The 15,087-nt window shown below is 46.2% G+C and overlaps 1 protein-coding gene across 15 annotated transcripts in view; it reads right to left on the reverse strand.

Annotated features, from left to right (window-relative positions):
- Positions 1-15,087, reverse strand: part of mmd (disintegrin and metalloproteinase domain-containing protein mind-meld) — a 378,549-nt gene that overhangs the window by 338,933 nt on the left and 24,529 nt on the right. For all 15 annotated transcript variants that reach the window (XM_071659048.1, XM_071659111.1, XM_071659065.1 and 12 more), the window contains exon 2: positions 5,064-5,215. In XM_071659048.1, coding sequence (XP_071515149.1) covers positions 5,064-5,215 — 152 coding nt within the window. The remainder of the gene's footprint in view (positions 1-5,063; positions 5,216-15,087) is intronic.

Below are 15,087 nucleotides of genomic sequence, written 5' to 3' on the forward strand. Positions count from 1 at the left end.
CAACAACTACAATAAATACATAAAGAAAACTGGGCTATACATTTCAAAATAAAAAAGTTATAATTTCTGTACAGTCACCTGACCCATCCCTTTCTCTACATTTTTTCATTCATTTAAACATTATAAAAAATACAATTTAATTGCTATATATTTCCCATTGTCATACGAAAACACAATATTCCCCCATGGACAAAAATTTTCCAGTGGGAATAAACACATTCGATTTATGACCGAGTATTTGGGTCACTTGATACAATAAATCCAAGACTTACTGGTAATATCATCGGAAAAAATACGTAAATGACGTACAATGAACCAAATACCTCACACCACATACAGTCCTCAATATATTTTATTTCCAACACATCCACCCACCTCCGTACAACCCTATCTAAAGCCCATGCCTAGCAACCATATAACATTGTTGGAACCACCTATTCCCTCAAACATACCCATTATTGCTTTCCGAGATAACGTTCTCTCTTTCCAAACATTCTTCATCGCTCCCAGAACCTTCGTCCCCTCCCCCACCCTGTGACTCACTTCTACTTCCATGGTTCAATTCGCTGCTAAGTCCACTCCCAGATATGTTTACACATATACATCACAAAAGCTTTACAGAATTGTGCATAAGTTGACGATAATATTCATCACCCAAATTAATTAACTCTTAATTATATATAAAGACCAAACATAAATGTTCAGGTACCAAGAGCAGACTAATTACTGTCTTTAATAACACTCTCCAGGTAAACACAAGGAACGCCTCCTCCAGCCCACCATGTGGGGCAGAGGGGTGGCTTACAACTTGCAAGGCCTTATCCTCCTCCTCCTGCTGCTGTACGACCCGATCCACCGATCTGTTCCGCGCAGCGGAAACACACGCCCGAGGTGCCAGGTACACACCCCCCAACCAAACCGGCCACAAATCACCACCAGCGGGGGAGTAAGTTACCAACCCACGTATATTTCCAGCTTTTCACTCACAGCTGCTGGGGAGGTAATTCATCCGTGGCAGTCGGCTGGTTCTTTTAGTATGCATGACCCGCTCACAGCTGGAGGGGGATGCTCTTGTTCTTTTGTTTCAAGGGTGAATGTTGTGATGCGTGCAGGGTCTACCTGTGCACTGGCTGATTAACTATACCTTCTGTAGCCACATGTCCTTCTGGAGACTCATGTCTTCCCATGGACTCGTGCCTGCCAATCACATGTCTTTCTATCCCTGTCATCCACCCTCAACCACCATTTAAGCTTTCCTTGTTAACATAACGAAACAAACTAACTAAACATATCTTTATTTTTTCACAAATACATACCTTCGTCTACTTAAATCTCAACGGGAAATTAATTACCTCAAGTTTAAAGGAAAATTAATACTCCGGCTGGAATTAAAATGTAAGAATTCCTTTCCAGGTTCTCGGTGTAGCTGGGAGAAGGAATTTATCGAGACAGCGCTGGTGAGGGAAAACTTCACTGGAAGTAGCTGGTACCGGGCTACAGTGGTAGGAACTGTGGCGCGTACCGCTCACCACACGAATATCATCAAGTTACGAAGAACAACAAGTCGTAGTGATGTGTTGTAAGTGTTAAGTGTGAGAGGAAGGAGAGACTGCACAATTGTGAACTGTCAGCTGCCCACCTGCGTGGCTGTGAGACAGACTGAAAATACGGTCACCTGGGCCAAAGGAGTGACGCTTGACAGCCACTGAACCGCTGGCTCACGGCGCAAGCCGTCGCTACTAACCCCCTCCTGATCCTCAGCCGGGTAGTACCGGTAATGAGAGAGAGAGAGAGAGAGAGAGAGAGAGAGAGAGAGAGAGAGAGAGAGAGAGAGAGAGAGAGAGACTACATCCTACCATGCTGACAGACGTGGCGGGAAAGGCGAACACTGAACCACCCATTAAGACACTAACAGCATTTAAACCCATTAAGAGTCAACCTGACAACACAACTAGAACGATTCAACCCATTAAAGGAAACGCGAGTGATTATGGTTGCCCAGTTTTACGAGACGACAGCATAACAAATAGCGACCCATTAGCCAATGGTGACATGTGGTGGTGACGTAATACTCACACGAGACGCCTCGACAAATGGTGACCCATTAGGCCAGCGGAGGGTTGCCTACCAATTAGGGGCGCATGGCAACCCCCATTAGTAAGCAGTGATCCATTAAGGAGCAGCAACGCTGAAGGTTTCCACCTTGTCGCCCATTAGCGCATTACCTCCACCAGACGCAAGCACTCACAGGCCCCGGGAGAGAGAGAGAGAGAGAGAGAGAGAGAGAGAGAGAGAGAGAGAGAGAGAGAGAGAGAGCACAGCTTCTCTCACCGTTCCGGTTAAGCGAAGTTCCCCAATACCCGAAGTTCAGATAATTTCGGGGTAGTGACCTTTTTCTTTTTCTTATCTTTCTGGTCCGGTTAATCGAGGTGATGATTACCCAGGGTTCGGTTAAGAAAGAGGCCGGGTGATTATATTCGCCGTTAATCAAAATCATGATCAAGTGGGTTTTTTTAATATAATGGATTTCATCAACGACTCTTGATCACACAGTTAACCGACCTTGATCGAAATCTCTTCAACCCTCGACCACGACGGTACGGTACCTCAGCACGACGGTACGGCCCTGAGCACGGCGGTACGGTACCTCAGCACGACGGTACGGCCCTGAGCACGACGGTACGGTACCTCAGCATGACGGTACGGCCCTGAGCACGACGGTACGGTACCTCAGCACGACGGTACGGCCCTGAGCACGACGGTACGGTACCTCAGCACGACGGTACGGCCCTGAGCACGACGGTACGGTACCTCAGCACGACGGTACGGCCCTGAGCACGACGGTACTGTACCTCAGCACGACGGTACGGCCCTGAGCACGACGGTACGGTACCTCAGCATGACGGTACGGCCCTGAGCACGACGGTACGGTACCTCAGCACGACGGTACGGCCCTGAGCACGACGGTACGGTACCTCAGCATGACGGTACGGCCCTGAGCACGACGGTACGGTACCTCAGCACGACGGTACGGCCCTGAGCACGACGGTACGGTACCTCAGCATGACTGTACGGCCCTGAGCACGACGGTACGGTACCTCAGCATGACGGTGCGGCCCTGAGCACGACGGTACGGTACCTCAGCATGACGGTACGGCCCTGAGCACGACGGTACGGTACCTCAGCACGACGGTACGGCCCTGAGCACGACGGTACGGCCCTACAGGACGAGTGTTAAATAATCACACGTTCAAGCACGACGTGTACATATGAGTAATGTTCATAAACAATAATAAGAGACTTCACCACCTCAGCTGGTATACGCACTCGCTACTCACCTGTTTTGAGGAACGTATTAGTTTGTGTTATACCTTGTGAATGGGTTATTCTCATCCACCACAATCATCAACAAAACCTTCCCATCCACCACAGTCATCAACATGAACCTTCTCATCCACCACAATCATCAACAAAACCTTCTCATCCACCACAATCATCAACATGAACCTTCTCATCTACCACAATCATCAACATGAACCTTCTCATCTACCACAATCATCAACATGAACCTTCTCATCTACCACAGTTTGATCAACTTAAATCTATTTACCACAAGCGTCATCAAGCAACATACGATCCCAATTTGCTACTTACTTTTCACCTCCCTGCACCAGTAAGTAACACTCGACCCGCCTTCCTAAATTTATCCTCATCTCCCATGGCTTAAAATTATTCCGCGGCTCCAGATAACGCGGCATGCGTATTAAACGACAGGCGGGGAAAATGTCCCGAGTACGTTAACTTGAACCCCCAGCCGTACAATAACTCGGGAGGGGCCTCCTCCCGATGTACGATAACTCATGCGCTATGCCTGGCTCGGGAGCACTGTAATCTCCAGCACTTTCATGTGAGATACGGGACTTGTTTCCGGGCTTCTGTTTTAAGGCCGCAGACTCCTTTGTAGTTACGGACGATTCTTCATTGATCTCAGGAGCGAAAGAGAAGGAAGTTCTCTCGGCGGCTTTTACGAAGAACAAGCCGAGAGAGAGAGAGAGAGAGAGAGAGAGAGAGAGAGAGAGAGAGAGAGAGAGAGAGAGAGAGAGAGAGAGAGAGAGAGAGAGAGACTTATTGACAAAGAGTCTGAAAGAAGATCCGTTTTGGGTATGCACTGGTAGTCTGCATCTATAAGGAAAACGAAACTAACTGAAGATGTTTACAGAAAACGTAGAAAATGGTTTGTGGTGGTGATGTGTCTGCTGGACCTAGCAGAAGGTCGGTAACCAGACTCGCCTCACGACGCAGGAGGAAGGGATGAGAGGAGGAAAGTGTCAGGTAATACGATGGCTGATCATTAAATGGTAATTTGGACAGACGTATAATTAAGACGTCTGAGTGAAATTTATCTATGTAACCTGGGCTACCGCTCGAACACGACGGTACGATCCCTGAACACGACGGTACGATACTGACCATTATGGTACCATCCTTCAACACGACGGTACCATGTCTGAATACGACTGTGCGACCCTTTGGGTATAACATTTGAGGCTTAAAAGGGTCAGGTCAAAGGCCCTCGACACCATCATATCCAAAGGTCGTACCGTCGTGCTCAAGGGTCGTACCGTCGTGCTCAAGCGTCCTCAAGAACCGTAACATCGTGCTCAGGGATCGTTGCACCGTCCTGAAAGATCGCACGGTCGTCCTTCAGGGTCGTACGGTCGTCCTTGAGGACGCCACCGTCGTCCTCAAGTATCTAATAAACAAAGCAGGAGAAAGCCCGCGCTGTGGTGCGTGGCTCACCCTCTCTCTCCACAAACACAAGACCACTCGTTCGAAACCATTCAAGAACCACTACATGGTCATCCTCCACCTCAGTACCCGTGAAGGAAGGACCCGTGGCACCAGACTGGTTTTAGCGAGGGTGGCAGGGGCGGCGGGTGGGTTAGGGCCGCCCCCAGGTGAACTCCTGACGAAGGAGGAGGAGGAGGAGGAGGAGGAGGGGTGAACTCCTGACGAAGGAGGAGGAGGAGGAGGAGGAGAGAAACAAAACTGTAGGTACTCACCGTGATCTTGCTGGCGTCCCTGGTCGAGATGCCCTGCGACTTGCCATGCCTCTGCAGCTGCAGCGGGTATGTGATATGGTAATACTGCGACTCCACGGACGACACGAACTGCTTGTTCTCCACACGCTCGTTCAACAGTCGACGTACCTCGCCTAGGGACGACCAATGGAATGGTTAGGTGAACAACAAGTGGGGGGGGGGGGGGAATTAGAACAGGTCAGCAGCTAACACTAACAAGCCTGGCAACAAGGACAATACAGACGAACAAAACAGAGGGGCAATTTACAACAGCAAAGGGGAAACTGGTAACGGTACTGTTTAATAACAGTAAGGCAACAGGAGGTAAAAGGACAAACAAGCGTTAAAAATATACAAAAAGAAACTCTTAGTATACAACTCATGACAACCTACATAAAGATGAATAATACAGTCAACAAGTCTAACAACTATCTATATGAAAATGAATAATAAAGTACGTAATTTACACACACACACACACACACACACACACACATATATCTACTTGCTCTTCAACTACGATGAAATCTATGATTTATGATTTCCAGGATTTATTTATGAGGAGAAAAATATGAGGGGTGGAATGACTTGGTAGATGATAACGTGATGAATGGCGGGTGAGAGAGAGAGAGAGAGAGAGAGAGAGAGAGAGAGAGAGAGAGAGAGAGAGAGAGAGAGAGGGGGGGGGGGGATGAAGGAGAGAAGAGCTATAGGCTGGTGGAAGTGAATGATGAATAATCGTGAGATGTAGAATGAAAAATAGTTATAATCCTAACACGAAACTCTCACTTCTTTTCCTCGTCCGCTTCCCATTTTCCTCAGAACACGGCACACTCAGCTCGTGATAAGGGAGAGGAATGACGAGGGGTAATATTATACTGGGCCTGGGGGGGGGGGCTCTCACCCCTCACGAGGGGAAGTTCACTGGGGGTAGGGTGGGGGAGGGGGGGCGGGAGGCTCGAGTGTAGTGCTGGGGTGTGGATGGGAAGGGTGTAGGGTACAGCTAATAATAATAATAATAATAATAATAATAATAATAATAATAATAATAATAATAATATAGGTAATTCATAATAATTGTAATAATACTACATGAAAACGGTACGACCCTTGAGCACGACGGTACGACCATTGAGCACGACGGTGCGACCCTTGAGCACGACGGTACGACCATTGAGCACGACGGTACGACCCTTGAGTACGACGGTACGACCATTGAGCACGACGGTACGACCCTTGAGCACGACGGTACGACCATTGAGCACGACGGTACGACCCTTGAGCACGACGGTACGACCATTGAGCACGACGGTACGACCCTCGAGTACGACGGTATGACCCTCGAGTACGACGGTACGACCCTCGAGTACGACGGTACGAGCCTTAACCACGACGGTACGAGCTTTAAGCACGACGGTACGAGCCTTAAGCACGACGGCACGACCCTCGAGCCCGACAGTACGACCCTTGAGCACGACGGCGCGACCCTTTGGCAGTGACAACAAGAGCAGTAGCGGTACGAACAATAGCCCAGTAGAAAAAAAAAAATATACGAAAAAAAATGAAGAAACGTAGAAAAAAGGATACGACAAAGGCTGGGGGGGGGGGGGGGGAGATGGGAGATGTGGGAAAGAAAGGAGTTCCCCACTTCTTTTCCTGGCCACTACCCCCCCCCCCCCCCCCCCGGCACTACCCCGTCCATCCCCCCCCCCCCCCCCACACCCCTCCATTTCCCCCCCCCCCCATAATACCCTCCGGCCCAGGCATATTTTTCAACATCATATGTGGCTCACTTCCCTTAAAGGGAGGTGTTCCAGCCTCTCTCTCTCTCTCTCTCTCTCTCTCTCTCTCTCTCTCTCTCTCTCTCTCTCTCTCACACACACACACACACACACACACACACACACACCCACAAACATAAGAAATACACACACGAACACACATTCACCCACACGTATACACACACAAGGTCACCAATACACATATACAGTCGAGTGAATATACCATACAGAAGTTTAAACGTTTGTTTGATCGTAGAGCATGAATAAGTGATGGGGCCTCACGAGTGCACAACTCCCTCCCAGTACGGTATAAATAAGTAATCACACACACACACACACACACACACACTGCCTCTCTCCTGTACCCTCACAGTCTCCTACCTCAATTCAAAGCCTGCCTGTGACTCCATACTGTCATATCTTTCTCCCTCCTCCTTCACTTCACTTAACTCTCCCTCTGGAACTTCATGAACCCCTCTCACTCAGTGACCTCCCCTCTCACCTCTTATCTCAATTTCCTCTCTCTCTCTCTCTCTCTCTCTCTCTCTCTCTCTCTCTCTCTCTCTCTCTCTCTCTTCCTGCTAATTAATTACTCTCATTTCTCTTTTCACTCGTTCTTATTTCATTTGTCTCTGTTTGCAACCTTCACCTCACCATTCCCCCTTTCTTTAATCTCTCTCTCTCTCTCTCTCTCTCTCTCTCTCTCTCTCTCTCTCTCTCTCTCTCTCTCTCTCTCTCTCTCTTTCTCCCCCTTGTTCTACCACAACTCCCACTCACTCCCGGAGCCACCACTCTCCCAGTCCCTCAGACCAGCACACGCTACCCTCCTCTCTCTTTCCCACAGCCATCACCAGCGCCGCTCTCACTCACATTATGTCTACTCTCACCAGGACCTTCACTACTTCTCCCCCACCCCCCTCACTGCCTCTCACCCTACTGCCCCTCGCCTCAGTACCTCTCACTCTACTGCCACTTACCCTCGTCCCACCTCAAAAACTGACCCCACTAAGGATGACATTCTCAACACAGCTTCAGCGGCATACCCTGAGATCACGGGGTTGGAAACCCGTCTGGAGGAAGGCGAATTACCTGCCACACTCCCCTCCACTTCTCTGGGGATGGGGGGCGGGGTGGGGGGGATGGAGGAGGGGTTATTCTACAGCATTTTTTCGCCTTAACATTAAATTTGCCTATTATCATGACCGCTAAATCAATCCAGCGAAGAACTATTTTACAATATAAAAAATCGGGCCTTCCAGTATATCCTCTCTCTCTCTCTCTCTCTCTCTCTCTCTCTCTCTCTCTCTCTCTCTCTCCTACATGACCTGTGCTCATGTAACACACGTCCTTCTTCCTCTTCCACTATCATCGCCAGATCTGTAAACACCTCATCATTGTTTACAATCAGCATTCCAATGTAATCGAACCATCTTTACCAACAATATCATATCCAAAAGTTACCTTTCTTTTCGAATGAATCTTAATATAAAAAAATCAAATTAATTCTTAAAACAAAAATTCACAATGGATTTGGGAGAAAAAATTCTTTAAACGCACAAAAACATTTATAAAATGACTAAGATCAACTTTGGTATATTGTTTTGTTTTTTGTTCCTCTATCCCCGCCTGTTCTCGCAAAACGTTATACAGGTTTCAAAATCCATTTGAACCACAACTTACACAACCATGAAACTATAAAACAACTTTTCACATTACTACGACATCTGGTCCGGAAAAAAAAAACATTCAAAACTCCCAATCCAAACACATTTGAAAAAAAAAAAATTTACAAGCGGGTTCACCACATCTCTATGGAACACATCTGAATAAAATACAAAACAAAAAACAAAAATAGATAAAGTCTTATCAATTAAATCTAAACATCCAAATTAAGGTTATACAATGAATTCTAACATTTTACGAGATCAAGCATCAGTATAACACATTTGTAACCACACATACCAAACATATATACACATCTAAAACTAGACTTGTTCAACATTAATGAATATATATAAAAAAAAAAAACTGCTGGTGCCAGGATATAAATATTTAAGTGCCACAGAACACATCTAAACACCCATATAAAACCCAATCAAATAACCCATAACAAACCTAACCAAACATTTGTAACATAAAAAACCATATACCTATTATTTCAACACAACATCAAACACGTAGGGAAAAATCATAAACCCCTTCAACACCCCCCCCCCCCTCCTCACAACCAAGATCTTAACCCATTCAAACCCCAGGAACATGGCGTTAACCCATTCAACCCTCATACGAACTTGGACATAAACCCACTCAAACCCCAGATCCATGAGGTAACCCATTAAAAATATGACGTTAACCCTTTCAAACCCCCATGATCAACCCATATCAATATATACATACACATGCGCATATTCATACTTGCTTGTCTTCATCCATTCCCGGTGCTACCCCGTCCCACAGGAAACATTATCGCAACCCCCCTCCCCGCCGCGCTTCATCTAAAACTATATACAAAATCTAAACTCTCGTGAGTTGTATTTAACAGGTTTTTAACATCCATAATAAACCTTTTAACACTGATAGAGAACACCTTTCTTTTTACTCTCTCTCTCTCTCTCTCTCTCTCTCTCTCTCTCTCTCTCTTAGTCTTTACCATAAACAAAAGCTACAATTGTTCGCCTTGTTACCTCCCACACAAGTTCCACATCTACGGGGCTCGCTCTGAGGGGAAACGGCTCCATCTAAAGGAACAAAACTTCTGTCCCTCTTTCTTTTCTCTACCGCCCCTCTCCCCCACCCCCCTCCTCCTCCTCCACAGCACTTCCCTAAAACTTTCCAATGGCACCCGTAAATTATAGGCTAAATCCTGGTTATATTCCCCTCCCTTCCCACACACCATCTCCTCTCCCTTCCCCCTACACTCTTAACCCCCCACACATCCCCAGTCTCCCATAACCCAACTCTCTCTCTCTCTCTCTCTCTCTCTCTCTCTCTCTCTCTCTCTCTCTCTCTCACTCCCAGCACCAGACCTCTGCCTCCTCCATGCTCTGCACGGGTCTCAAATCTCTGCATCCAACGCTAACGTTAGCGAGGAGAGCTAAGGATGGGGACTCAGTCATGACATCCAACCGCTAACATGAGCGAGAGAGGTTATCATTAGCAGGGATCCACCCGCTAACTTCACATCGAAAACTGTAATCATCAGCATGATAAATGAGGACCTTAGTTTCTGGATCCACCTGCTAAAATAAGCAAGAAAAGAAGAAATGGGACTGGCCTCGGATTCAACTGCTAACAATAGCAAGAAGATGAAGAAAAGATTCAGTTTTAGAATCCAAATGTTGACGTTTGAGAGAAAATACTTCGGAGACAACAGCTACCATCTGCCATTTTTTGTGTGCGTCCAAAACACCAACATAAGGGAAAAAAAATAAATAATTTGGATCCAACTGCTAACATCAGCGAGGAGACATTCAGGACCAAACTGCTAACATTAGCGCCAGGGATAAATAAAATAAGAACTCGATCTCTCTGGATCCTACCGCTAACATTAGCGGAGAGATAAAGAGTGAACCTGATCTTGGCACGCTAACATCAGCGACGGTGGTATTAAATGAGAGAGAGAGAGAGAGAGAGAGAGAGAGAGAGAGAGAGAGAGAGAGAGAGAGAGAGAGAGAGAGAGAGGAGCATAACGCGAGCATGGAGGAGGAGGAGGAGGAGGCGACCCAACTTACAAAGTACACAGAGCCAGGGAAATGAGAGAGGGACATCCACCACCATCCTGGAATCCAATTTGGACTGATGTAGTCGACCCGACTCGACCCGACCCGACCTGTGTCGGGACCCGGGTTTCGGGAGGCTCTCGGTGATGATATACTGGCCGCTCCCTCTCCTCCCGGTTTCCTGTGCCTTGTTTGGGACCTTTCACACCCCCCCCCCCCTCCCTCTCTCTCTCTCTCACTGCCTCTCCCGACTCTCACTGGCTTCTTAAATCTATAGGATATCCTCCACGCCGCCCTCTCTCTCTCTCTCTCTCTCTCTCTCTCTCTCTCTCTCTCTCTCTCTCTCTCTCTCTGCGGTGAGTGCTACGCGCTAGCCCTGACTCATGCCAAAATATCAATATAGGTTAGTTGATAACTCTCTCGTCTTTAGGTCATTTCCTTACCATCTCCCTTACTTTCTCCAATACCTCTTCGTGTTTCAAGTCTTTCCACCGTTCCTTTCCTGCCCAGGAAGCAACAGTCCTCTTCCTTTGTTTCATCTCTGATTTACGTTTATCTGTTTTTCCGATAATCTTCTGTCTCGACCAATTCTTGCTTCGTTTCAGCTCTCTGGGTCACTTCTAGCATTTCCTGACGGTCCCATCCACCATTTTCTTTCATTCTAGTTTCATTGGAACTCGAGGTGATGTCTTCCTTTGTCTTGGTCTAAAGATTATGGCCACATTCTCTCTACCTCTTTTTGGTTCTTGCTACTTTTCCCGTTTTACTTTCTTGCGTTCAACAATTATCCCAGGTGCTACGTTACTATCACCCCTCCCCCCCCCCCCCCTCTCTCTCTCTCTCTCTCTCTCTCTCTCTCTAACCTCCTGAGTTCAAGTACTCCCTCTTCCATGCTCTTTCCGAGTCTCTAGCTAAAGAAAACTTTTAAAAGTACGCTACGGCCTCTCTCACTCTCTCTCTCTCTCTCTCTCTCTCTCTCTCCGATGTAGCTATCCACCCCCTTCCAGCAGCAACCCCCCCCCCCCACCCCCAAGCTTGGGTTCTCCACTGTCTCCGGCAGAACTCCACCAAGAGATTTGCTGCGGTTCGTTGAACGCCTTACAACCACGGCGAATCCCACGGGAAAAAGACCCCCCCCCCCCCCGCTACAGAAACCGGCCCACAAGACCGAGAGATGATTTACGCTTTTCATTTTTTCGTGCAGGATGTCTCTTGGTGTCTCTAGCGTCCAGTTCTCCCATCTCTACGAAAGGAAGGTCTCGAGGTGAGAAAGAGAGATACAAAATAAATACAACATTGTGATAAACAAGACCCTGATAAATACACTAACAAAAACGTAAGATACAATAGTAAACAAACAAACAAAAAAAATCCCACAGAAATCTCTTAAAGAAACGGTGAAATCGACCAAGTTGTCGTGAAAACACATCCAAGAATTGATAACAAAAATAAACGAAAATAAAATGGTTGAGACAAATATAGACAGACACAGGCGAGATCATGGAAGGAAGGAAGGAAGGAAGGAAGGAAGGAAGGAAATGGACTCCCTGGAACCACCTCCTCCTGCCAACAGAGATCATGGGGAGGGAGGGAACTCCTGGAATCTCTTCCAATACAGGTTAGGGAGAGGAGGAGGTGGCTATTGTTTTAAAGGATCCTCCCGACCCAGGACATACACACGAAGACACGTAAATCCAACGTTTAATTAAAGTGTGGTGAGCCTTGAGCGAAGCTGATGTGTATCAAACATGACACAATACTTCATCTTCGACTTATACAAAAATAACACTTCAATAAAAAAAAAAAAAATTACTTAATGCCCCAAATCAGGATGGATGTATCAAACTCATTTACAATAAGTAAGGAAATTTACTGCACACCACACACACACACACACACACACAGCAAGATGGTCCAATAAAAACAGACTGAACAGAACTTAAAACAAAATCTCATTAGCGGTGCCGTCCTGGTGGTGGTGGTAGGAAGAAGAGGCCCTTGCTAATGTGAGGAGGAGGAGGAGGAGGAGGAGGAGGAGGAGGAGAGAGGAGGAGGAGAGAGGAGGAGGAGAGAGGAGGAGAGAGAGGAGGAGGAGAAGGAGGAGGAAGAGGAGGAGGAGAGAGGAGGAGGAGGAGGAGGAGAGAGAGGAGGAGGAGGAGAGAGGAGAATTGGAGCGAAATTGGGGAGAGATCAGAAAAAGAGGAAGAAATACTTCGCAATACAGACTATGGGAAGAAAAGACCAGCGAGTTATGACGGAGGAGGGACGCACTCTTCCAGAAGTGGGTGGAAAGGTATAAGGGCAGGTACTGGAGGCTTCCAGGAGAGGTATAAGGGCAGGTACTGGAGGCTTCCAGGAGAGGTATAAGGGCAGGTACTGGAGGCTTCCAGGAGAGGTATAAGGGCAGGTACTGGAGGCTTCCAGGAGAGGTATAAGGGCAGGTACTGGAGGCTTCCAGGAGAGGTATAAGGGCAGGTACTGGAGGCTTCCAGGAGAGGTATAAGGGCAGGTACTGGAGGCTTCCAGCAGAGGTATAAGGGCAGGTACTGGAGGCTTCCAGCAGAGGTAGGAGGAAAGATGAGAAACTCAAACAATGGAAAAAGGAAAAAAAGTGACGAAAACAAAGATGAAGAAGAAAAAAGATTAAAAAAGAATAATGAGAAAAAAAAGGAACGAAAAATTGCTAGTAATTAGGATGATATAAGTGATGGAAATACTGATGATAATGATGGTCATTACGGCAGATGATGATGCCAATGTGATGATGATGATGATGATAATGATGATAATGACGGAGATGAGAACATATGATGACCAACCTCAGTAATGATGAGACAATGATGATATCACATTACGGGAAGAACCTCACTCATTAAAGAGGTAATTACATAGTCTTTAATTATACTCCTGTACACCACTGGCAGAAATGCATGTAGTAATGATGCCAGCGATGATGATGATGATGATGATGATCACCGTCGTGACAACGGCGTACAAAACGACAGGGAAGGTTGTGATGAGCTCCCGGCGGGTGGCGGTGGGCTCCTATTGGCTGGCAGTGAGTGACGTCATGTAAACGTTGCCATACGCTGAGCACCATATTCCCTACACCCTTCGCTTATATTCTTATTGAACTAACATTAATTCACACACACAAAAAGTAGAATATACTCCTCTATCTATCCATTGTTATGTTTTTTCCTGATTATCAAACATCATCTGACCTAAGTAAGTGTCGTATAAATTACACGAAACCAAAACACTTCAGTCCGTCAGTAAATATCCCGCCTAGACATACTTATCTAAGTGATGACGTCAAGCTTCTCTGGCCAATGACGTACGTCCCCCGGCAACAAAAGTGTCAAATATGAAGCTTAATTATATGTATATGTATATATTCGTTATTTCCCGCGTTAGCGAGGTCGCGTCAAGAACAGAAGACAGCCTTAGCGGGAAAAATCCTCACTTGGCCCCTTTCTCCATTCATTCTTTTCGAAAAGTTAAACATGAGGGGATAGATTTTCAGCCCCCCGCTCCCTCCCCTTTTAGTCGCCTTCTACGACACGCAGGGAAAACGTGGGAAGTATTCTTTCTCCCCTATCCCCAGGGAATATATATATATATATATATATATTTATATATATATATATATATATATATATATATATATATCATTTTTTTTTATTATACTTTGTCGCTGTCTCCCGCGTTTGCGAGGTAGCGCAAGGAAACATATATATATATATATATATATATATATATATATATATATATATATATATATATATATATATAAATGTATATATATATATATATATATATAAATGTATATATATATATATATATATATATATAAATATATATATATTTTTTTTTTTTTTTGCTTTGTCGCTGTCTCCCGCGTTTGCGAGGTAGCGCAAGGAAACAGACGAAAGAAATGACCCAACCCACCCCCATACACATGTATATACATACGTCCACACACGCAAATATACATACCTACACAGCTTTCCATGGTTTACCCCAGACGCTTCACATGCCTTGATTCAATCCACTGACAGCACGTCAACCCCGGTATACCACATCGCTCCAATTCACTCTATTCCTTGCCCTCCTTTCACCCTCCTGCATGTTCAGGCCCCGATCACACAAAATCTTTTTCACTCCATCTTTCCACCTCCAATTTGGTCTCCCTCTTCTCCTCGTTCCCTCCACCTCCGACACATATATTCTCTTGGTCAATCTTTCCTCACTCATTCTCTCCATGTGCCGTTCGAACCATTTCAAAACACCCTCTTCTGCTCTCTCAACCACGCTCTTTTCATTTCCACACATCTCTCTTACCCTTACGTTACTTACTCGATCAAACCACCTCACACCACACATTGTCCTCAAACATCTCATTTCCAGCACATCCATCCTCCTGCGCACAACTCTATCCATAGCCCACGCCTCGCAACCATACAACATTGTTGGAACCACTATTCCTTCAAACATACTCATTTT

This window comes from Panulirus ornatus, chromosome 5 (genome assembly GCF_036320965.1).
Source record: "Panulirus ornatus isolate Po-2019 chromosome 5, ASM3632096v1, whole genome shotgun sequence".
Taxonomy (NCBI): Eukaryota; Metazoa; Arthropoda; class Malacostraca; order Decapoda; family Palinuridae; genus Panulirus; species Panulirus ornatus.